This window comes from Filobasidium floriforme (assembly GCF_021052385.1).
Source record: "Filobasidium floriforme strain CBS 6241 chromosome Unknown HD553scaffold_24, whole genome shotgun sequence".
NCBI lineage: Eukaryota > Fungi > Basidiomycota > Tremellomycetes > Filobasidiales > Filobasidiaceae > Filobasidium > Filobasidium floriforme.
Genome location: NW_025763645.1, coordinates 183708 through 207002, shown reverse-complemented (window position 1 = coordinate 207002; position 23295 = coordinate 183708). Strand labels below are relative to the sequence as shown.

The window sequence follows — 23295 nt, the reverse complement described above, 5'->3', positions numbered from 1 at the left end:
GCGGTCGGATCACGACAATACAGCAACGCCGACTCCACCGCCGTCCGTTCTCGACGATATACGACTCTTTGCAACGCTCGCTCGACTGTATAGATCTCAGTCCGTGTCCTCTCAACTTGGTTACTGATCGATTCGACGGTCCTTTCAATCAATAGTCAAAATGGGTCGTCGTCCTGCTCGTTGCTACCGTTACTGTAAGAACAAGCCTTACCCCAAGTCGAGGTACAACCGAGGTGGTGAGTACTTGCCCACGTCTTCTGATTGTTCGTTTGGAAACATGACAACCTAACTTTGACTCCTTTGCGTCTTTAGTCCCCGACCCCAAGATCAGGATCTTCGACTTGGGCCGAAAGAGGGCTTCCGTCGATGACTTCCCCTTCTGCGCCCACTTGGTCTCGGACGAATACGAGCAGATCTCTTCCGAGGCTTTGGAAGCTGCCCGAATTTGCTGCAACAAGTACATCGTCAAGACCTCTGGAAAGGACTCTTTCCACTTGAGGGTCAGGGCCCACCCCTTCCACATCGTCCGAATCAACAAGATGTTGTCCTGTGCCGGAGCCGATAGGCTTCAACAGGGTATGCGAGGTGCTTGGGGAAAGCCTTACGGTTGTGTTGCTCGAGTCAACATGTGCGTAGCGGGCGGGGCGTCTTAAATCAGAACGGGGTTGAGACCGTAGGCTGACAATTCGTCTTATTCCGTCATGCAGCGGTCAGATCATCCTTTCCGTCCGATGCAAGGAGAGCAACAAGGCCGTCGTTCTCGAGGCTCTTAGGCGATCGCGATACAAGTTCCCCGGTCGACAGAAGATCGTGCGTGGCCAACAATATCTTCTGCTTGCTGGGCGTCGAAACTGACCTTCGCTGCTTTTGTCCCTTCAGATCATCTCCAAGAAGTGGGGTTTCACCGACGTCAACAAGGAGGAGTACCTCAACCTCAAGGCCGAGAAGCGATGCATCCAGGACGGTGCTTACGTCCAATACGTCAAGCCCAAGGGTCCCCTCCTCGCCAACCTCCGAAACCAGGAGCGTGCTTTGTAGAGTGTCCCCGTTTGACATCAATCGTATATCGCCACCCGGTCGTGTAATTCGGTCGTCGTGATGTATATCGCGATTGCTATATTATATGATTCGCCTTATACGGAGCCTAGTGATTCAGACGGACTGATCAGCTATTGTCAAGTCCCTCGCCCATATTGAACGAGCCAAGATCGCTCGTTATTCGGTAGAAAGGTCATATTGGTCCTCTTATACACAGACGCTATGAAAGGGCAATATCGTCGTCATGAGAAGTCCTGAGGGTCTTGAAGCTCACCCCCGTCGATTCGGACTGCTTCAACTGTTCTCTGGTGTGCCAAGATGAATTTGCACTTGCATTATCAACCTTTTGTTGATACACCGATAGTTGGACTATTGGACAAAGAAGGACGGCTAGTTGCAGCGCACCGAGTGTTGACCTGGGAGTAAAAGAAGCGTCCGCAGTAATTTAGCAACGTCAGAGCGGATGCAGCCTGCGTTTCACATCGCATGCGAGGAGACGCTAGCGTTCGGCCAAACGCTCCATCACACAGTGTCCGGCTTGTCTGAGGGTTGTTGCCGCCATACTGAAAGACTGAAAGTGAGATGACAAAGCGTTCGATGGCCTGCCGAGCTCTTGAGCCTCGTTCGTTCTTGCTCGACCTCGCCCCTGTCTTGCAATCCATGTCCATGGAGGTCGACACTTCCGCCACAAATGACGATCACACCATGAAAGTTCGACGTTTCTGCTATACAGTTCTTGGCTGTTGATCGTTGGAATAAGAACTCCTGGTAGATGTGGACGTTGTAGGTAAGTTCTCCTGCACCTCAATCTCTCAATTGATCAGAAGCTAACTCGCCACAGGCAATCGCTCGGTTCTGCCTCTGTCCGACTCGAAAATGAGGTAGTCGAGCGCAGACATGATCGATGGCAGACCCTCGGTGATATTTCACGCACCGCTATCGTCAGAGCCTGTCATCATGGACGACCACGGCCTGGATCACAGCAAGCAAAGATGGCACAAGGTCAAAAACTTGAAGAACGACCTGAAGGAACAGCTACGCACCCTTCCATACCCCATTGGACCTCGTAATGGTCTAACCCTGGAAGTAGAGAGCCTCGACTTGCTCTGCCGGACTAAGCATCTGGATCTGAAAGAGTGCGACAAGTGCCATATCGTACACCTCCCAAACAAGAGTCATCGTCGTCACTCTCCAGAGTACATGCTGGACGAGGAGGAGATTGAGATGAGGAGGATGTGGCATGCAGGAGAGCTAGTAGAGCAAAGGGTCAAGCTCATAAAGCTGCGAGAAGCACAGGAACATTCAGGTATGTCTATCGACTCTGGCTACTATTACCAAAGTCAAGAGAACCCTCTTCCAACCCTTGAGGAACTCCAACAGGTGGTAGTCCCTTTGACCTGCAACTGTAGGTCCCGACTTGAATGAGGTAGTCGAGCGCAGACACACTGATGGCAGACCCTGGGTGTCATTTTACGCACCGCTTCTGCTGTTCACCTTCTTACGAGGTCGATCATGAATGACGTAACAAGGCATCATTCCAGGCGGGGTTCCACTGAGATGACTCAATCATCTATCACACTGCTATCGGTTCACTTTTGTCCGGCGGTCCTGCTTATGAGTGCAGTGGACGGGACACAGGCTCTCATTAAGGACGGTATCAGTGATGCTACGATCACTCAATGCACATGGTAGCCGAAGCGTGATTTACAACAGTCTCAAGTCCGATAAAGTCTATGTCATCGGCCACCGCCGTATCATCGTAATTGGTCGTCGTTGTCGTCGTTAGCGAGCCTAGGCTCGATCGTCAGGAAGATGCGTTCTAGTAATCTCGTGAATAGGTGTAGGTTGATATCGGGGTCCTGGAAAGGTGCCATGAGACGTCGGATGGCTTGTTCGTGAGTCGCGTCTGGTCCGATGATCAAACGACGAGCGTGGGCTATAATGAACGTTGGTTACGGAGACGCTTGAGTAAGGTCCCTAGTCTAGTGAGATTGCACTGAAGAGGGCTCACGTGGAAAGACTTCTAGTAACCTAGCGACCAGTCTGTCAGACAGGTCCCGAGCCTCCTCTTCTGTCGGATCGGGGACTGAAGGGGCGAGTTCTCCGTTGGGGAACAAGACGTCGTGTAACGTATTGATACCGCGAGCGAGTACGGACGGCTGGAAGACGTGTTCATGCAAGTAAAGCGGAAGGAGTCTAAAGACAATCTAGGATTAGGACTAGTGTAGCATACGGATATACGGGAAGGTTTACCACGCACTTGTCGGCGAATCGACCCAGAGCTATCGGACCACAGGCCATGCCGATCCAACTTCGCAATTCAGCTATCGATCTCTTCCTACTCGTCCCATCCTGGAGGTTCAGAAGACTGTCGAGGAGGTTCAAGCTGGGGTCCAGCGCGTTCTCCACCCCTGCCTTCCATCGTTCATGGGACGTCGCGCCAGCCTTGTCAGAAGCCTCGATTGAGGGATCGTCCGTGAGAGATCTCCATTGGCTTTGCAACGACGTGTAGCATTGCGAGATTGCCAACAGCACGGCAGCGAACTGGTAGACGATCAGGACGATGGTCTGGAAGACTCCCGAGGACGGTTTCGAAGCTCCATCGGCCTCTTGCTGAGGTGCCGTCTCAGGAACTTGTTGTCGTTGGTGTTGATGGCGTCCGCGTCCAGGCTCGCCGAGGATCGAAAGTGCCATCCGGCTGATCATCCATCCTTGAGAGAGCTTTTGCAGGACGTTGGCCAAGATAGCTGATGCGATGATCTCGGTGAGGATAGTACGTTCTGTCAAGGGAGCGTAGTCTTGAGGTGGGAGATGGTATCGCAAGAGCCGCTCGGATAGGGTCGAGAGGTACGAGGGCGAGATGCGGTAGACGGGGGGTAGCTGAGGTGGTTGTATTTGTACGGAATCGGGGGGAGGTTGATGGCGCTTGAGGTATGGGTGGTCGTCATAACCGTGCAATGAGGACGACATGGCTTCTCCGAGTGACTGGTCGATATCGCTCGGAAGCTGCGTCACATCCGTAGACGCTCGATGCGACGTGTCCTTCCGGGTTGATGTGGGTTTGCTTTGTACCAATTGAACGGCCGGATGACCGTGCAACAACGCGAACCGAGCCACCAGCGTCTGATCGAGTCCTCCTTCCACAATGTCCTGCTCGGCTCTCATCCAGTTTTGCACATGCTGAGAGATGACGTCGGGCAAGTCTGCCAGAACGAGCTCGTCCAGACGTCCAGATTCACAGGCCACGCTGATGTTTGTGGACAGCGATCCGAGGACGCGGACGAGCAGGTGGTAGACGTGCGGCAAGAAGGACTTGTCTCGTGGCGAGATGGAAGGGTACCAAGAGTTGACGTAGCATTGCAGTGCGGTTTCTAGCAGATCGTGTAGACTCTCTTCGAGGTCGTCTCGAGGTGCCGTCGTATCGTTGATTGCAGACGTCGGTATGATGGGCGCAGATGACCTCCGAAAGTAGGCGGGTTTTCGGGGGGTCGTGGAGGTCGTCATGGTGGCAAAGGTATGGGCATGGTCGCAGCTATAACGAGGAAGGGGAACGAGTGCGTGGATGGCTATAGAGGAGGTCGAGGTATCTCGACCCGTTTCTAATAATCTTCTGATCTTTTGATCTCGGCCGAGGGCGATGATGATGATGATGATGAGCTGATGATGAGATGCCGGGGATTGCGGGGGGGGAAGAGCGGAAGCAAATGAGCGCGAGATAGCGCAGCACGGGCAGGGCAGGGCGGGAGGGGGGACACATGGGGAACCGAGAGAGTAGCAGCAGCGAGAGGCCTAGAGTGTCGCCTCTCTGTCTCTCTTTCATCGACGCTCGAGCAGCGAGACCATATCATATCGATCATATCAGCTTCAACAACTACAAGCTACAAGCTGCTGGTACAGTAGCACCCAGAGATAGATCAGTCTCATAGATCTACCAATACAACACATCGCATCGACCATGGGCGACGTCGCTGCACCCTCGAGACCTGGAAGGAACAGAAGCGGATCCATCGGTGCTTGGTACTCGGGAAGCTAGTGAGTCGGGAAACGTCGATCGCGAGGGGTCTGCTTCATGGCAGAGGACTTTGGCAAGGATTTCTGGAGATGAGGGAGGACAGGGCACACGCTGATCTCTGGCTTTCGTCTCACTTCTTCACCTCGTATCGATTGAAATACGATCTGGTTTGATTGTCATCACCGCCCGATCGCCGATCTCGTCCTCCTTCCACAATGCCCCTCGACGCCGGTCCCCTGTAGCGGAAACATCACCCGTACGACCCGACTTCGAGCCACCCCGTTCACTCCCGGTGGACTTCGTCAGAACCTTCATAACGATGTGACCATCCCGCTCGACGTCAGTCAGGGTAACGCCGGATTGGGAGGGTACGGTCGGACCACCGGCAACGACGCCGAGGGGGCGAATAATGCGACGGTAGGGAACGGAACCACTGCGGGCGCGCTCGAGGCGAACAGTAAAGCGCTCAAGGGGAAAGGGGGGAAGAAGGGGGAGACGCTTTTCGGACCCGATCTGGGGTTGGATGAGAACGAATCTGAAGGCTGGATCAGGGGACAAGATCAGAAGGAGAGGGTGCCGCTGAGCGTCGTCAAGGATTGGGTCGAGAATGCCAAGAAGGAAGAGGTTAGTCCGGAGGGTGGTGTCGTGCCGTAGCTTTATACAAGGAAACCTGCATGCTGATCACGATACCTCACGCTCTCTATAGCAAGGAGTACATCAGACGACCACATTGCAAGCTCTCGTCAACCTGAAAAGACCCACGTTGACCCTCGTTCCCGTCCCCCAAGACGAGATCGTTCCGGCCGAGACCAACTCGGACCCGACGTCTTACGACCCCGCGGCCTCTCGCGCCAGTATCGAGCGGGCGGGAGCCATTCGACACGTCCTGCGATTCGCCTATGATTCGTCGGCGCCTCGAGTCCAGATCAGCGTGTCGATCCATCCTCGGTTCATGAATCATGGCAACTCGAGGGTCATCTTTACCTGCGTCCGCGAGGGTGGATTCGGCAAGGTCTGGGAGTTGCCTCACGAGAACGCGCTCGATATCGGTCAGGCCATGGAAGACGAAAAGCGGGCGGAAGAGGAACTCTTGAGCGCTTCCAAGAAGCTCGATGGGGACGGTTCTGAAGGGTCAGACGCGGAGGACGATATCAAGAAGCCCGCTCAGATTCGACGTGATACGGTCCAGCCGAACGCTCCGGATGTCAGCCAGATGTCGGCCCAGGCCATGGTCGAGAACCAGCCTCGCTCTCGTTCGCTGTTTGATCGACTCAGGCGCAACAGGCGAGCTGGCGATATCGAGCAAGGTATCATTGCCGATATCCGTCGTCAACAAGGAGGAACTGGCGATATTGTCGAGATGGGACCTTTGGGTGCAAACGCTTCGGCTCAGAATGGAGATGCTACCGGGGGAGACAACGCCTTCAAGGACGAGGAAGGTCTTCGGGTCATCATCCGCCTAGACGCCCTCAAGGAGGACGACTCGCCCATGGGCGTGACCAATGCGCAGGCTACGCACGTCTTGCTGGCAGGAACTGTCGTAGGGGGAGCCGCGACTGCGAGCAGGCCCGCTGTGGACACGAACGGTGGACTCGCCGAAGTCCCGGAAGAAGGGCCCGAGGCGACCGAGGAGGGCGATCAAGCGGCGACGAACGCGATGAAGAGGATCTGGTTTATCAAGGTCGTCCGCCGGGAAGCTATCGTGGGTATTTTTTGGTTCATAGCCCGTTCCGACGTGATTGACATTGACCTTGGATATATCCTCGCGCTCTTGTAGATCGGTCATCACGCCTTTTTGCTCAAGGAGATCTACGGTCTGGCTTCGTCCTCGCACAATGATGCTCCCGTCTCCACAGGAGCGGGTGTCGGCGACAATAACCCTGCTGGCGAAGACCCTATGGCATCGACTCCCAACGAGTGCATCGTCTGCTTGACCAACCCGCGAGATGTCGTCCTGTTGCCTTGCCGACACTTGGTCGTCTGTCGGGAGTGTGCTGTGGGGATGATCGAGTTTGGGGCCGGCGGTAAAGTCGCTCGAAGGGAAGAAGCGAACGAGACGACGGGAGCTACAGAAGGTGGTGACAACGGCGGCGCAGAAGCTGGACCTAGCGGCGCGGTAGCTACTGGAACTACGGCGGCTGCCGCTCCTAATACCACTACTGGAGGGCGCGAGAGGCGCAAGAAGAAGGGTAAAGGGTGGTTCTGCCCGGTCTGTCGACAACGTAAGTGGATCTCGCCATTATACAGATTAGTCGGGACGCGTGAGCTAAAGAAATTGACCGTTTACAGCGTACACCTCGTTGCTCCGCCTGGCCTTACCGGCGAACGAGATGACCTCTGTCGAGATCGACGCCGTCACTTCAGCCGCTCTCTCGCGTCAACCGTCCATCGGTGCCGCTTCAGTCAGGTCCATGCGACACTCGTTGCACCGATCGTCGAGTCGTGCGACTCTGCCTGAACGAGGGGAGCGTATGCTGGAAGACATCGCTCGGGACAATGACTATGGAGAAGCCGAAGATGATGTAGATGACGATCATCACGAGCGCCGGATCGAGGGCGATCGCAAGGAAGGCCATCTGGATGCCGGCGTCCCCCCGCAATTCGTCCTTGGGGAAGAGCTCGACATCACGACTCCACCTTCCGGAATCGGTGCTGGGCAATCACGCGAACGACCAGTCTCGCCTCCTACCGTGCAGCTGGCTCGTGCTTCTCTCGAAGGAAGACGAAGCCTAGAAGGTCGCGGCTGGAAGGAGGCGGTCTGAGAGCCTCTGACGGCTTGAACGGTTGTGTTTCATTTGTCTCTCATTTCCCCCTGATCTTTGGTTCTGAACCAGGTGTAACGCTGTACGTGTTGACAAAGAGAGGTTTTCTAGCGGTTTCAGTCTGTAATTCGGGTCGGTTCCTTTTTTGTATGCTCTTCTGACTCGTCGTGCTTGCAAGCTATTATATTACCATCGCGAGAAGTGCTAGACGATTCAGCTCATCCCCACCGGCCAAATCATATGGGAGCAGAGTACCGAAACCTTGGCCCGCTTGCTTAAAGGCTTGTAGTTAGACTCGAACTAAATAGACTCGTATCAACAGGTCAACAGACTCGTAATAAATAGATTCATAGATAAACTTGTAATCAGACTTGTATTGGACTTCATCGACGTGTAGGCGAATCAAACTCACAGGGATGGGCTTGATCAGTGACAAGCCATACCCAGACTGGAGTTCTTCGCTTTACCCCTCGGATATGACGAAGCCACTTTGTACACAATCGAGCGCGAAGCGAGTAAGCGACCCTCAACCTTCAGGCTCAATCACTTATGACTTATAGACTTACAACTCGAGGTCTGACTCACCTATACGTCCTGATCGTTTGCAAGGATCGATTCTCAGTACACTGACTTTGGTGACAATGGATCCCTATCATGATGTGAAGAAGTGAGAGTTCAAGCGGAGAATAGTGGCCTTCGGTGAGCGGCTGACAGCAACTCCTTGTCAGAGAAGTCGAAAGCAACCTCGAGCAGGTTCGAAATCTGGCCGCCTCATACCGGCGTCTACAACAGCGTATCTCGGGAATGAGCACAACGGGGCAGAGGAACATCTTGCTAGAGGCACATCAAGACTTGGAGAAACAGCTACATAGCTTGTTGACAGATGTCGAAGACCTCGAGGCTAGCGTGCTCGCTGTCGAACAGGCTGGGGATCGATGGAGTATTGCTGAGCACGAGGTGAAGGCACGGAGACGGTTTCTTGAGACCGTGAAAGCGGAGGTACAAGTGCGTATTCAACAAAGAGGACGGGATGCCCGACACAACCATTTGATGACACGCTCTGTCGTTAAAGGCTATCCAAGGAGATTCTTCGACAGACGAGAGCCAGCCAAATGACCCTCTACAGGCGTCACCAAGCAATGGCGGATACTCTCGATTCGAAGATATAGAACTAGGTGGCAGTCCGAACAAGCTGAGGGGGTATAGTGACGTAGCAGACGAGAGAAGGCGAACTTCAGATGAAGTAGGCCAATATGAGATGGAACAGCAGCAGGTACGCATGCCACGTCATTCATTGACTTGACCGTGTACAATCGCTCATTCGACCTTGACACTTCCTCTGCTAGATGATGATACGGCAACAAGATAGCACAATAGGCGTCATATCCGGTACCATCGCTACTCTGGCCGGGCAAGCGGGTCTGATCGGAAGGGAGGTTTTGGAGCAGAATGAGTAGGTGGATCTGTATCCTCACTCGATACCAAGTGGCATTTAATCGAATTGGGCCGTATATCAGAATGTTGGATGATCTTTCTCTCCGGATCGACGCCACGGACTCGAAGCTCACAGCAGCGAACAAACGGCTGAAAGCGTTTATCAGGGCAAACGAAGGTAAGACCGGTACCTTTTCGATGCACTATGATTACTGACAAGGCGATTGCGTTTCTCACTTCGCAGAGACCAAGTCGACATATTGCATCTTCATCCTGATCATCATACTCGTCATCTTGCTGCTATTGGTCATCTTGACCTGATAAGATTCGGGTGTAAACCCATGTGTAAAGGAATGGCAAAATAACCACATATACCCTCGCGCGCCTCTCCTATCGGAATCGTCACGTATTATAGGTCATCGAAGAAGCCCTTCTCTGCCTTCTCTGCTTCTTCCTGCTCTTTGGTCTTGATGAGACCCGTCTTGCGCTTCTCTGCCTTCCGCTTCTCTGCCTTCAACTTTTGCCTCTCCTTGCGCTTCTGTCGCTTCCTCTCTGCACGGTCTTCGTCGGCGTCGCCGTCGCTGTCGTCGTCGTCGCTTGTGACCATCGCTGTGCTGCCGTGTTCATCTTTTTCATCCTCGCTGTCCTCGCCCGAGCTCTCATCGTCATCAGAGTTTGCCGACTCAGCATCTGATGAAGCATTCTCGCCGCGGCCTTTTCCCTTGACGGTTCCGACGCTTTCGTTATCATCCTCTTGATCGGCGACCTTTTCCTCGTGCTCCTCTTCATCATCGCTATCTTCTAGGATCTCGGAAACGTCCGTGAGCTTGAGACAATCGTCGTGGCTGACGGAGCCAAGGAATTTTCCATTTCGATCCAGCTTGATCCTCTCAATGGGGAAATCTCCGTGTGATGCGATCGCGCCCACTGCATGATGTTACAGACACACCAATGCTTAGCCCAAGCCAGGCTAGATCTAAGGACACTGCTTACGAAGCTTATTCGGCTGTATCTGCATCACTCGAATAATCCCGTCCTCGGAACCGGTAGCAATGACATCAGGCGTCAGTGCAACTAACGTTTCCACAGATTGGGGATGCCTGCAGGAAGCCCGTAAGCGGTGAGTTGTATTTCCTTGTTTGAAACCATGACCAAGCGATACGGACCCCATGATACGGTCGATCGAGTCTGACCACCCCTTAGTGCGATCCCATACTGTCACTACACCGAGTTGCGTCCCCACAACATGTTTGGCACCGCTAAATTCGCATGCGTAGATTGCATCGTCAGCTCGATTCTCAGAAATAAAGATTTAAAAGCCGCGGTCCGTACCCTTTGATAGAAACGATCGAAAGCAATTCATCCTCTTGATCCTCTGACTGTTCGAGTGGGGTAGCAGTGTTTGACCTCACGTCTATTACGGAAAGAGTTCCATCACCTCTGGAAGCGACGACGAATCGATGCTAAATCAACCAATTACTCAAGCTGGTCCGATGTCGCCAGAGGCTAAAACTTACGAGGTGGAAACTAGCTGCTTCTTGTCCTCTAAAAATTCAAAGTCGGAGATGTATTCCCAGTGATGAGGATATTCTCTGATCATTTGAGGTTGCCGGTGATCCCAGAGCTACAAAACAGGTCGTTTCATCAGTACATCCCCGTAAAACATCGATCCCGACAACTCACTTTGATCACACCGTCGTCGTCACCAGTCGCAAACATGTTCTCAAAGAGGTTCGTGATTCGATTTATCGGTGCGCTATACCAATTTCAGGTGATATGAGTTGCACGAACCCAAGCAGACGCCGCAGCAAAAAGAGCGAACCTATGCGCCTCCAGTCGATCTTCGACAACAGTTCCCCGAAGGCTATCGATACAGCTAGAATCGAATTCACATCCTTGAGTAAGTGAGACCTTCCGATATCGCTGCTTCGATCCAAGAAGAACGTACTGAATACCACCGGCCTTGCCTACGGCCCAGATCTTGCTCCCATCTTGTTGCACGACGAGACTCCGGCAGCACTTTTTGCTTGGTCGAACCGTCCAGCCTTGGAATATATCCCCACTATTGTCATCGTAGCGGAACGCCTTGACTTCTCCTGTGAGTAAGGAGGTGTATACAAGAGGCTCTGTAGGGTGGAAAGCCAAGTCGAAAGGCTAAAAACGAAGGAATCGTCGGATCAGCTTACTTCAACTCTTGGCAATTAATCGTATGTCCTTGCCTGGTTCTCCAGCTTGAAATCGGGCATCGTTTTTTTTGGTACCTGCAACAGAGAGCTTCGTATGGAGTAATTGGTTGGTCTGTAATGCTGAGGTATGACAATCTCCCCGAGCTATTGAGGGTGACTTGTAAAGCTAGGAGTTGTTATACTAGCAACACAAGAGACGAGAAACGACTTGCCGGTGGCCTCCGACGAATATTATGGTTCCGAAGAATCGGTAAGTTATACGGTCGGAAGCTTATATCCTGATCCTGGACAGCCGTAGCAGCTCGAGCTTCACGTATATCGTAGCATTTGCACGATTCAATTGTGATCAATGCTCGCATGCTACGGAAACAAGAGGGAGGGCCGTGTGCAGCTTCCGAAACTCATCTCTCTTACGATACTCGCTGTATACCTTGCCCGTTGTTGATTCGCAACGAACGGTTCCTCAACGTTACGCCGTGGCTTGTCTTACCGAGCACCCATGGCCGACATCATTCATCAGGCTCTCTCCCCGAAGGTGGTGATCTTTTCCTCGGAACAGGTTCAACAGTCCTGTAAAGTGAATGGATTGAAGAACCTCGATGAGCTATTCAAGCCATGGCAGAACTCGGTGGAGAAAGGTACGCCATTGTAGTCGTGACGGACAAATGCATCCCGCTCAATCTCATTCCGTGACTTTGATAGTCTCCATACTGTCCTCGTTATTGACACCTACAGTCCATCCACATTTCGCAATACGATTCGTCTCGCACGACTCGCTGTTACAAGCTCAAAATGGAGGTGGCGGTGCTATTCCTTACTCGCCGGAAGTCGTCGTTGATGTTATAGCCAACTTGGTCGGACGGCTGGATCCTGGTGAGCCGTTGCTCTGGATCTGCAATATGTATATATACTTGGCTCACACAAGGCATTTATAGCGCAAGAACTTCAGTATAGCGTACTCCGCGACGTCTTGCTTGCCTCGAGTCCCATCGCTGAGCATGAAACGCTCAATCATCCGGTTTCCTGTAAGTGTTTGGGTAGATTTGTATTCACTATCTGTAAATCGTTGACCCGGTCCTTTTACAGTCCTCTTGGCGGCGTCGACCCAATCAGAAGACCCCGTTAAGGACCTGCATAAGCTTCATGCGACGGCAGGAAGTTCTCCGGTCTACACTTCAAGAGGCTACATGGATGGAACGGTCAACTCGATTCAGCGATTCTGGCTACTCGTCCACGACGTGGCGGTTTCGGGCGTAGACATGGCAAGGTACGATGTGCGCTCACGATCCGCATCATCGGCGAGAAGGTTGACGAAATCGCTTGCTACAGGCCGGAAGCCGCTCTGCTACAAGTCAAAAAGACATTCGGACCACATTGCGGGCTACTGATTGTCAACTCGCGAGTACAGCCAGCAGATGGCGAACAGGATCAGCAAGCAGATATCGCCGATCTAAAACAGAGATATGGAGACTCCTTGCATAGTCTCTTGGGAAACGACCCGTTTGTGAGACTGGGAGTTCTCCTTACGGACAATATCGTTGTGGAAAGAGTCTCTGGTTCCGAGGGTCCTGCTGGCGCTACAGCAGCTCGCTTGTCGGATGGATACGAGGACCTGGGGCAGCTCGCGTCTCACCTCACTTCAAGTGATACGGCTGCGATACGCTCTTTCCTGAGGGAATTTACATCTCAATCTTTGGTGCCCTGGATGGAAGCCAGAGTCAGGGAGTGGAACGAAATCTTTGTCAACTCGCGACGAGGTCTGACGGGCAGACTGTTCGGCGCCGGGCGCAAGTTCTTCGGGTCAGGCAGGTCCACACCAACTCAAACCATGGTCTATAATTCTATAAGAGGGTAGTAAGTCCTAATGCGATCCTGCTGACCTTGAAGACATCCGCACAGTATGGTCTGATGCGATACCTCTTGCAGCTACCCGCCATCTGCCCCTGAAACGCTCTCTCGCAAACTTGCAGACTTTGCTTTCATGCTTCGGGATTACAAAACAGCCGCCGCCGTTTATGATTCGATACGAAAGGATTATTTACAGGATGGCGCTCAAAAGTTGTGTGCAAGCGCTACCGTAAGCACAGACCGTCGGTGCTGACATGGACCTCGCTCAATAATTGGAGTCATGCTTTTCAGGAGATGTATTGTCTATCGACCTTGATGAGCATGCTGACTTCGGCGCCCGAAGAGCTTCAGGCGACCCAGAGTCGGCACTCCCTGGCAGAGCTTGAGTTACTCCTCGACCAATGTACCGCGACCTATTTGGGCCGTCCCCAGACTGTGATCGATGGGATGCGCGTCGGACTATTGTTGAATGAAGCATGGCATTCCTTCCGGCATCCGGACGTTTTGGATTGGACTGGTACAAGTCGCAGCCTTGTCAAAATAGCTAGCCAGGTGGGTGCGACCAAATCATACGCTGGGCCTGCCTCCACTGACCCGCTGACAAGTTTTGTCGTCTTGTTATCGCACAGATAGAGGACGTTCCGAGTGCCATACTTTTGGAACAAGCGGCTTCTGCAGACATGACGGGAATCAAGAAGCTTGCGCGCAAGCACGCGTTTCATTCTGTCATGGCCGCACGTCGCTTTGAACAATCAGGCCAAGTAAGCACAAAGCTCGCCGAATGGAGCACTACGTCTGAAACGCATGTTTCTTGACAATAGAAAGCCCTGTCTGGGCGTTGTTTGGAGCGCGCTTTGAGACACTTTCGAGACCCACAGCCGCCCTGGATTCACGCACAGCATTATCTGGAATATGCACTCGGTCGACAAGCTTACACGATGGGCGATAGTAATCTAGCAGTGGAACATTTCTTGAGGATGCTACGCATTGCAGACACGCAGGAAGGTCAGTCTGGAGTTCTCGAGAACCTCAGTCTTGCATACAAGGTATGATCCTAGCACAAGGTAACTGAATAGTCATAGAGGCTTACTGAGGCTGTCGGGCGTTTATCAGCAACTCCAAACCCGGCCAGACTTCGCAAAAGATACTGTATTTGAGCCAGTTCTGGGCGCACCAATCTTTCAGGCAACCGGTGCAGCAATAATACTGCCAGCCCAGGAGGTGGAAGGAGCCACCGAAGCCGCTATCTATGATGCAACACTTCAGAGTCCCGGACACGACGGACACATTGTTGGCGTTGACGGCAAGTACCAGCCTCGATTGCGTGATGGCGCTGACACTGACTTGAAGACTTCCCTTGTTGCAGAGAGCTTTCAGCTTCGCTTGGTCGCTCATAACCCACTCGACATCGCAATCAGACTGACCGAAATCAAGGTTCACGCGGAGAACACGTCTCCGCTCGAAGACGGCTTAGATATCGAAGATGGATTGAACATGAACAGCATATCGGACCTGGAAATCCCTCCGCTGGCCACAAAATCCTTCAATTTGCGTATCACGCTGACTTGTCCCACCACTGTACGCTTCACTCGGATCGAATATCTCTTCCACGGCCTAATGAGACAATCGGAAGCGTTGGTCTCGCGAGGTAAACGCCTTACCGCTGAGAAACGGCATCGACTTGCGGAGCATTATAAGGACGACCTCTCGCTTCGCGTTACGGCGCGGCCAGCAATAGCACGTCTATCGGCCCAGATTCAAAACGGTCCTGTTAGAGCAAGTCAGGGCGTCTACCAGCGGTGGGGTTTGAAAATGGATAATATCGGAACGTTACCGATTACCACAATCTGGGTGAAATGCAACCACTCTAACATGTTCACCAGGCAGCCATCAGAGGCGGCTGCTTTGGCTGCCAGGCGATCACCTAATGGACAGGACGACGACATGACGATCAAGCTGATCGATCTGGCATCCCGTCCACTCGGTCAGGGTGAAGCACACGAGGTTGAACTGAGGTCTTGTTTCTTGCATTCGGGCGAATTCGATCTGGAATACGAGGTACTATATCAAGCAACCGTGAGTCAAGGGATCCACCGATTCGCGAGAGGTTCCGGCTGATCGATCTATATCAAATTTGAGTAGGACGGACATATCCACAAGCATGTCCTCGGACATGTCATCACCATCGACCCGTCCTTAGACATTTCTGTGCAAATGAACCATCACAGTGCCAGTGTGACAGATCGTGGCATGTCCATGACGGTATGTTTTGCCTGACTACATAGACAGCGACCGGGCCATTGATACGCTATTCAACCCGCAAGATCACCAACAACTCTTCCGAGGTCATCTCCCTCGACGGGATCTGCGCGTCCAGCGCGACATGGGGAGTTGCACCCCGGTCGCAGGACGAGAAAGTGTACGAATCATTCTTTGACCTCGAGGCATGGGACAATACTGACGATAGACTGTCACAGCGAGCGGACGTTACAGCCCGGATCCACACAGAGTGTTACGGTGAACCTCGCATGGCGTCTTGATAACAGCATTGGGGAGTTGCAACGCATCGCCGAGAGCAATGCCAGTCAGATCCTTGGGCTTGAAGACGATGGCCATCGAGATATAAACCCATCGACACATCAGTCTAGACAACAATTTGGTGATCGTCCGATGGAATGGCCAGACCTTGAGGTCTGGGCTTGTTGGCGTCGACAGCAAGTCGGAAACATAGGGGGCAACACCGCAGTGCGAGATTTCGCTTCGAGCACAGTGGATCTGGCTGTCCTATGGCGAAGAGGTGATATTGACACCATGGCCGGATACACTGCTATATGCAATGTTTCTGTTCAACCTCGACATTCACCACTACTCCCAGCCCTGATAAACCTACTCAAAGTGGATAAAGCGGCCGCGCGGGCCATGTACGAGGAAACGAACGTCCGTCGGCGGCAAATGTTGACTAGCGTGCTCAATGGTGACATGGCTAGCGAAGACAATCCGCTTCAGGTGGCCGTACGTTGGATATCACCTCCAGTGGATCGCGGGAGGTGCGTGCTGCATTCCAAAAGGCCGGCGAGAGAGACGATGCTGATATCTCCTATGACTCACTAATCTCCTATAGACGCGCGCAAATCGAATACACCTTTTCCAATACTTCACCTCTATACGATGTCGACTTTACATTCAACATCCGCGAACCTTCCAGCCGCTCGCTGGTTGTTCTTGGTAATCGCCAATTAGCGAAAAGGCTTCGACCGCATCAGAGCTTTATGTGGGAAGCTTCAGCGATGCAGATCACCCAGTCTGCACCTGCAGATTGTCTTGAAGCATGGGACTTGCGCGCCTCAGTAGGCTGCACAATCGATGATCAATGGCTCGACCGAGCTACTTTTACGATAGGATAAGAGTCGGGGCCAAGCGAGCCAGCAAGGAAACGGGTGATACGGGCTTTGTATTCGAGGTCATCATTCGTGATTACACATTGAGGAATGCGTTGGCTGCACAGGCTAAGCTTGGGAAAGTCTGAGATCCCGAAAAAGTCGCGTGGACCATAGGATGAGCTGTCTCTAGACAAGCCCCCGGGTGAAAATACAAGTGCCCTCTCCGGCACTATCGTCCTCTTGCTTTGGTCCGACCTTGTTACGGCTCCGGATACCAGGCAAACATCGCATTCGGTTGTCGTCTCCATCCTGAATCGTGAAAGCGTTGAAAGAGATATGCGTTCATAGGTCCGTTCATGCGCCCTTTCCGTCCTTCTTCTTCTGCTTCCTGGGAGGAGTGACTGTAACGGGGAATGCATTCGTTTCGATTCAATTCAAGAACAGGCCCAACGGATTGGTCTCAGCAGACTAACCTCCACCTATGCCGTACTTGGGCGCACGCTTCTCCGCCGGTTTCAGAATCTAGTATCACGATTTTCGCGTTAGCCGGATCGCTCATTTAACGATGTCGAATAAAGTGAAATGCCCTCACTTGGAATGAGCAGAGGAGGGTGTCATCTACACTCATCATAGCTCCAGCATTGTCGAACTGATGAGACATAGTGATTGCAGAGATGAGCAGTCCGAGTCGCTGATTAGTTGTATCGACAGCCGCTCACCTCTCCACAATAATTGGGAGCCGAGAACAAGGTAACCAGTTGCCGCTTTGCGAAGAATTCGTAACCGTCTTCTACGACCTGTCGTTCACAAGCTTCCTGTCAGCCATCACCGCGCAAGCAAGCGACCTCGCGTAACCACTAACCTGGTGTGCCCGACAGATGAGATCCATGTCGTGTTTTGCCAAGAACCGCGATACCACATCGCTCCCAAACGTGAAGCTGCAGATCAAGAAAGGTCCCATCAGCGCGAGGTTGATGACCGTTTGCCACGCGAACCGACTTGCCTAACACCCCGATCGTTCTCGCTCCATCCCGTGATATCCTTATCAGGGTCTGACCACAGGAGATCACAGAGTAGTCCTGTATCGGGGACATCGGTCGGGCGCATAACCCTTCGAATCTGCTCCATGCTTTGAAGGTCAGGGCTCTGTAGTGACGGCCGGAGATCTTAGTATCATATCGTTTCGATTGGCTTGTTCAAGTCTCGACGTACGAGACCCCCGTGCATCGTGAAGATCTTTTCATCGATAATGGCAGCGATGGGCAAACAGTTGAAGCAATCGGTGAAGGTCTTCCAGAGCTTGATGTTGTATCGTCGTTTGCCTGGCGAAATACGCGGAACGATATGAGCTGATGAAGAAGGCTGATAGGAATCTAGAGATATAGTCACAGCACGGACTTACATTCATCGTAGAATCCGTAAATCCTGTTGATGCTGGCGCATTCGTGGTTGCCTCTCAAGATGAAGAAGTTTTCGGGGTATTTGATCTATTGGCGAGTATATGAGCATCGATTGGAGCGTTAACTGGAGGTGGACCTTCACGTACCTTGTAGGCTAGCAAGAGACAGATCGTCTCCAGACTCTGCTTTCCTCGATCTACGTAGTCGCCAAGAAAGAGATAGTTCGCTTCTGGTGGGAAGCCACCGTATTCAAATAGACGCAGCAGGTCATAGTATTGGCCATGGATATCTCCACAGATCTTGATGGGAGCCTCCAATTCCAATAAGATGGGCTGTGCGATAAAGATCTCTCGTGCCTTGGTGCAAAGGAATTTGATCTCGTATTCGGACAGGTTGACCGGCTTGCCAGGTCGGTTCCCACGCACTGCGACGACAAAGGATTGAGCGCGGGGACGAAAAGAGGCGAAAACCCATGTGAAGCGTGATGACAAGGGTAATTACTCACCTTCTAAAAGGCGGTCGATAACAGAATCCAAATCAACTTCTGCAGAAGCATCGGCCATGTTGCAACTTGTAACTCTCGACTGGAGCAGTTAACGATCATAGTAAACGATGAATCGTTTCGGAAGACGTTTGCAACGAGGTCGAAGAGGGATGTGTTGTGGTATGTTCACAGGGGTCGGTATTGGTCGGTTTGGCGTACGTGCATGGAACGAGTTGTCGAGATATGCGGATGGTGGAGCCGACCGGTATTACGACCGAGGCCGATGTCGAAGCAACCGGGTCATCCCGATAGTAGGAGTCGAGTGATATGAAGGCCACAGGAGACCGTGTCAAGTTGGTTGCAGACAGAGCGAGGTCAAGCGAAGTAAGACGGATAGAGGTGATCACCCGGACGGACAAGCGACGTGGAAAAGGGAGCGTTTCGACAGGTTAGAGACCCGCAGATATATCTTGTATCCAGCGGTAATACCGGAGGGCAGGTCAGGACTCACGGAACTTGCAAGCTTTACGTCTGAATACGGATGAACCTTCTCGATCAAAGATGATATCCTCCTGCCTTTCTAGTTTATGATGGAGATGCGGTTGAGGACCCGTTGTTTGATGCGAATGATAGTGTCTGGGCGTGTGTGGTTTGATGTATGACGTCTTCGAGTCTAAGTCGATAAAGGTTGCCCGAACGTCGAAGGGGTTTGATAGGTGTGATGAGATGCTGTTGTCGGTCCGGGAGGACGAGGGCGACGACAGCGATGATGTTTGGGCGCGACGCGGAAAATTGCACGTCACGGTCAGAGAAACGCTGTGCTCGAAGATAGCAGGCGAGTCGTGAAATGATGTCCTTTTCGACAGGAAGAGATGATTTCGAGTCACAAGACGTCTAACAACAAGATGGTTCGAGGTTATGGTCTCGATCGTCTCGACAAGCTGGGGATCTGCGTCACTCTCGTCGAGGTGTTCGTTTCGGCCCTACCGCTGCTACCAAGGGCAGAGAGGGAGGGGGAGTGGCTGCGGCTAGGTCCAGCAAAACAAGCTGCAAGGCTACAGATACGCTCGTAATCGCGAGGGGAATGGGTCACACCGCGGATGATGAATCTACCACCAAGCTCCTCCTCGCTTGGCGTTTCGAGCTTACGTCACTCCCCCTTGCCGTCACCCGTGATTGGCTCTCTGAGCGAAAAGAAGCGCGACGCGCCAAAATGTCGAAACGCCCTTGCAGCAGTCAGAAGCAGTCGATGGTGATTATTTGTGGTTGTCGTTCAACTCTTTCACATCGTCGCAGCAAGTCTAGAGCCTTAGTTACTGTCGTGACCCTATAGACTATCACAGCTTTGGAGATCACGGGTCAAGAGGATCCGTCGCTCGCACCATCACGCGGACGGGTAGAATCGGTTGAGCCTGGCTCGGAACGGCGCCGTCAAGCAGTCCTAGGTCATCGTGCCATACGACAGGACGGCATACTCCAGCCAATATCGCCGGGTGAGTCATCGAGAATGAACGTCCGTGCATACGACCTTGTCGTCTGAAGCGCTCCTGCATTTCGTTAACCCGGATAGGACGGGTATGGGCAGAGCTGGGACATGAAAAAGAGCTTGTCCTGTACAAGGGATCTGCTCCTTACCTTCCCTCGCTCACGACGCTTGTCCGTACCCGCTCGACAAGCACAAGAAGCTCGGCCGAACGTTCACCAAGTATGTCGTACGGAAGAGCGGAGCAGACACTTGTCCGTTGCGGAAACGCGGTTCTACCAACCTCTCGACACCGTTCAAGCTCCGATAATTCCGCCCTACGTCGCTTCGGATGAAAGATATAGCAGCAATCCCCACAGCCAACTGCTGGCGGGGAGAGTAGGTAATCGAGCCACTTGTCCCCATGAGGTTTGGCAAACGGCAGCATCGTCATCCGGATCCAGGAACATACCATCGGGTAATCTACAGAATAGATTGTCAGAGACCCGGGCAGAGGTGTTCACCACCCATGCAACATCAGGTAGGCAAAATCTTCGGACCTAGACGACTGCCGGAAATCTAGCTAATGTCTTGGCGGTCAAGATAGAGCTCGCGACCGATACTGCTTCGCACGATGATCTTGCGCCAGAAATCCCTGCGTCTTCTCGTCTCCTCGACTCGGCAGACTGTCTCGACTCGACCGCCAGAACGAAGGAGACGAACCCGAAAGCCAACGATAGCAACCGTCGAAGGTCGCTCAAACGTCTGTTGAGACGCCATCCAGAGCTAAAGCAAGCCCTTGCGAAACGCCGATTTCGACAGGCCGTTTTCGAAGTCATGGCGGACCCTGAGCTGCGACAGGACGAAGAGCTGTTGGGTTACGTTCGAAGGACCATGTTTGAGAATGTTGGTCGAAATGAAACCGATGGAAAGCCAATACCCAACCTCGGCAAGAAGCCATCGTTGCGGGAGTTGGGGCTTACCGGGATGGCCGCTAGGCTTGGCATGCCTCCGGCAGGTTATTCCCGTGGAGAAGCGTGGGAGCGTCTGCATCGGGCACATGTGTGGAAGCGAGGGGTCTTGCCAGCACAGGCCAAGGTTCTGGAAGCGATCCACCAAGATCTACGTATGGGAACCATGAGAAAGGTCGCAGGCGTATCTCCCGTACCCATTGCACTATCCCCGACGATAGCGGTCAACACGAAATTATCTGAGTTCTTGCGTGCGGGATCACTGTCGATGGCAGGTCGGCGACGACGTCATGGACGTCCGCCGAGCGATGGTCACGCACTCGCCAGCTCGAGCGATCGACCGTCTCGGAGCGGATCTCAGGTTGCCCGCCTGTTCGCCATCATCCACCAGCACAAGCAGCGGGGGTTCAGGCCCAATCGTGTGACTGCGAATATCGCACTGAAGTGCTGGCTGAGAAGCCTCGAAGCACCGAGTCGCCTGCGCTTGACCACGCCGGTCAACGGTATCGTTGATAAACCACGGGTCGGGCGAACACTTCACTCCCTTCTGGATCATGCAATGCTGGATCAGCTTTTGAGTAACACGGGAGACACGAGAGTGCCCTCCCCGGCTGGCGATGAGCCATCACAATCAGACTCGGCGTCTTATGAACGGCACGTCAGGCCACTGGGTAGATTGCTCGTGAGGGCTGCGCGAAGCCGTGGCGATTGGCTGGCTGCACGACGCATCCTTACGAGGCTATCGCTACTCCGGACACGACCAAACTCGGCGCTCAGATCGGGAAAATGACGTTGTAATCACGATACCTTAATGACCTACACGCTTTTACGGAATGTCGTTACTGAATCACTGGCCATTCAGAGGTTACGGTGCTCCAGCCTTTCGCAACGACTGCTTATGGACAACTGTAGTATACCCCGTGTCCGTTTCAACCGGTGATGATTTTCGCGCCGTCGTTCGGGTCTGCTGTGCTTATGCCCGTCAATCGTCAGGAGATGTCATCGTCTGCCCAGTCACGAAAGATCTGTGACCATGCTGGTCTCTCTGCCATGGTAGCAGTTCTCTCGATTAGCCAGACGTCAGACAAGGGAGCGCAAGCGCCCAAAGACTTTGTCACATCATCTATCAACCCAAAATGAAGATGCACGTTAAACAAGGCAGCTATGTCTTCGATTTGAAACTTGGGGTATGGCGTTCCAGCGCTGGCATGCGTTTCGACGGCTTTCGGAAGCGGTAACATTGACCAGGACCCCGACGAGAGCGGGCTCCACATATCTATCCGTAGCTCCGTAGACACGTAGACAGATGCGTAGCATTGAGTATACTTCAAGGTTCAGGCCGCCCCGTCCGATGTAGGTTGAGACTACGGAGTCTCAATACCTGACCGCTCGATGTGTACCTTTCTGGCGGCAAAGTTGGCTGACCAGCCGGGAGAACTCAAGGTTTGCCTTATCAACCTCGAGCTCCGTCGCCGTACCTGAAGTAGTCCTCCTTTCAATATTGAGTCCCACCTCAGACTAGCTCCCCCTTTGCTGGGGTCGTCCGGCAACTCATGAGAAACTCACGTTGTGCTTCTGTACCTTCCACTCCATGACCATGGATCTTCTCTTGTATTGTGGAGTGTCTGTGGTGATACAAATAGCAGACGAATGGTACCATGGGCTCACGGATGTACTTGAGATATAGGGTCGATGAAGTGGGGAGTCCGTATACGGAAGTGACCGTACATATCGACATGTCTCGCCCTATTCTTAGACTCCTCTCGATTCATATCCTTTGTATACTTTCCCCATCAACACCAGTCGGTAAATCGTTCTACAGCATCTCATCCTACAACATTCTGTCGGGTAGCATCCAGTTGCCAAACCCCTAGCTCCTAACAAGCGCATCCAATCCAAACAAATTGTAAGCCATGACCACAGCCGCACTTGGTCAACAACCCGTTGACCTTGCATCGATTGCAAGACAAGGCTAAGGACACAGCTGCATTCCAGCACAAGGCTGCCGGCCGTGAAAGGAGGATCAGGAGTTCCTCTGGTTAGACCCTGCATCAGCCACACACACTATTCATGCATAACACACGCCACCTTCAAAAGCCTAGGTACTGGGTGTCTAAGCGGAAGCTTGAGATGCATCAGAGGACAAGCTCACCACCCTTAGTAGATTTAGGCGCTAAAGGCCCAAACAGGAGCCAGAGGCGAAGTCGGGCAGGGAGCGCAATTGTGGCTGGCTCCCCAAGTCGCACCTGCAGCTGGCCATTTCATTGATGGAGGGACAGGTTCCTCTTGTTGTATCTAGATGATTTTGTCACTGTAGA

At 52.8% G+C, this 23295-nt stretch overlaps 8 protein-coding genes across 8 annotated transcripts; 5 read left to right on the top strand and 3 right to left on the bottom strand.

Moving 5' to 3' along the window:
- Window positions 1-160: 160 nt before the first annotated feature.
- HD553DRAFT_345424 (ribosomal protein L10e/L16) lies at window positions 161-1038 on the top strand (the record flags this gene model as incomplete). The annotated part of the gene is made up of 4 exons (XM_046183092.1): window positions 161-236; window positions 313-628; window positions 708-810; window positions 880-1038. 4 exons carry the CDS (start codon window positions 161-163, stop codon window positions 1036-1038), a joined length of 654 nt encoding a protein of 217 aa, XP_046033486.1.
- A 1645-nt stretch (window positions 1039-2683) lies between these two features.
- Window positions 2684-4626, bottom strand: HD553DRAFT_318300 (PXA domain-containing protein). The gene is made up of 3 exons (XM_046180849.1): window positions 3299-4626; window positions 3050-3234; window positions 2684-2974 (listed from the first exon to the last, which is right to left on the bottom strand). The coding sequence occupies exons 1-3, from the start codon at window positions 4540-4542 to the stop codon at window positions 2793-2795; spliced, it is 1611 nt and encodes a 536-aa protein (XP_046033485.1). The 5' UTR covers window positions 4543-4626; the 3' UTR covers window positions 2684-2792.
- Window positions 4627-4872: 246 nt separating this feature from the next.
- Window positions 4873-8050, top strand: HD553DRAFT_129028 (uncharacterized protein). Its single transcript, XM_046176572.1, has 5 exons — window positions 4873-5070; window positions 5293-5674; window positions 5757-6752; window positions 6828-7272; window positions 7340-8050. Exons 1-5 carry the CDS (start codon window positions 4994-4996, stop codon window positions 7810-7812), a joined length of 2373 nt encoding a protein of 790 aa, XP_046033484.1. The 5' UTR covers window positions 4873-4993; the 3' UTR covers window positions 7813-8050.
- Window position 8051: 1 nt separating this feature from the next.
- Window positions 8052-9663, top strand: HD553DRAFT_129029 (syntaxin 6, N-terminal-domain-containing protein). The gene is made up of 7 exons (XM_046176573.1): window positions 8052-8327; window positions 8422-8479; window positions 8541-8817; window positions 8885-9085; window positions 9159-9265; window positions 9330-9424; window positions 9491-9663. The coding sequence occupies exons 2-7, from the start codon at window positions 8454-8456 to the stop codon at window positions 9565-9567; spliced, it is 783 nt and encodes a 260-aa protein (XP_046033483.1). The 5' UTR covers window positions 8052-8327; window positions 8422-8453; the 3' UTR covers window positions 9568-9663.
- Window positions 9656-11492, bottom strand: HD553DRAFT_329848 (WD40 repeat-like protein; the record flags this gene model as incomplete). Its single annotated transcript, XM_046181943.1, has 8 exons — window positions 9656-10173; window positions 10240-10505; window positions 10579-10686; window positions 10764-10870; window positions 10930-11002; window positions 11069-11122; window positions 11195-11400; window positions 11466-11492. The coding sequence occupies 8 exons, from the start codon at window positions 11490-11492 to the stop codon at window positions 9656-9658; spliced, it is 1359 nt and encodes a 452-aa protein (XP_046033482.1).
- Window positions 11493-11823: 331 nt separating this feature from the next.
- On the top strand, window positions 11824-16584 carry HD553DRAFT_129128 (ER-golgi trafficking TRAPP I complex 85 kDa subunit-domain-containing protein). Its single transcript, XM_046176574.1, has 15 exons — window positions 11824-12070; window positions 12135-12305; window positions 12368-12457; window positions 12519-12699; window positions 12762-13286; window positions 13359-13509; window positions 13572-13832; window positions 13910-14041; window positions 14102-14326; window positions 14394-14583; window positions 14647-15356; window positions 15423-15542; window positions 15605-15699; window positions 15758-16329; window positions 16402-16584. The coding sequence occupies exons 1-15, from the start codon at window positions 11932-11934 to the stop codon at window positions 16518-16520; spliced, it is 3681 nt and encodes a 1226-aa protein (XP_046033481.1). The 5' UTR covers window positions 11824-11931; the 3' UTR covers window positions 16521-16584.
- Window positions 16520-18623, bottom strand: HD553DRAFT_362842 (serine/threonine-protein phosphatase PP1; the record flags this gene model as incomplete). Its single annotated transcript, XM_046184011.1, has 10 exons — window positions 16520-17061; window positions 17134-17182; window positions 17253-17309; window positions 17380-17457; window positions 17523-17598; window positions 17664-17806; window positions 17873-17982; window positions 18063-18147; window positions 18207-18484; window positions 18566-18623. 10 exons carry the CDS (start codon window positions 18621-18623, stop codon window positions 17015-17017), a joined length of 981 nt encoding a protein of 326 aa, XP_046033480.1. The 3' UTR covers window positions 16520-17014.
- A 1192-nt stretch (window positions 18624-19815) lies between these two features.
- Window positions 19816-21901, top strand: HD553DRAFT_128876 (uncharacterized protein). The gene is made up of 4 exons (XM_046176571.1): window positions 19816-20037; window positions 20115-20547; window positions 20614-21771; window positions 21840-21901. The coding sequence occupies exons 2-3, from the start codon at window positions 20139-20141 to the stop codon at window positions 21765-21767; spliced, it is 1563 nt and encodes a 520-aa protein (XP_046033479.1). The 5' UTR covers window positions 19816-20037; window positions 20115-20138; the 3' UTR covers window positions 21768-21771; window positions 21840-21901.
- The last annotated feature ends 1394 nt before the right edge of the window (window positions 21902-23295 follow it).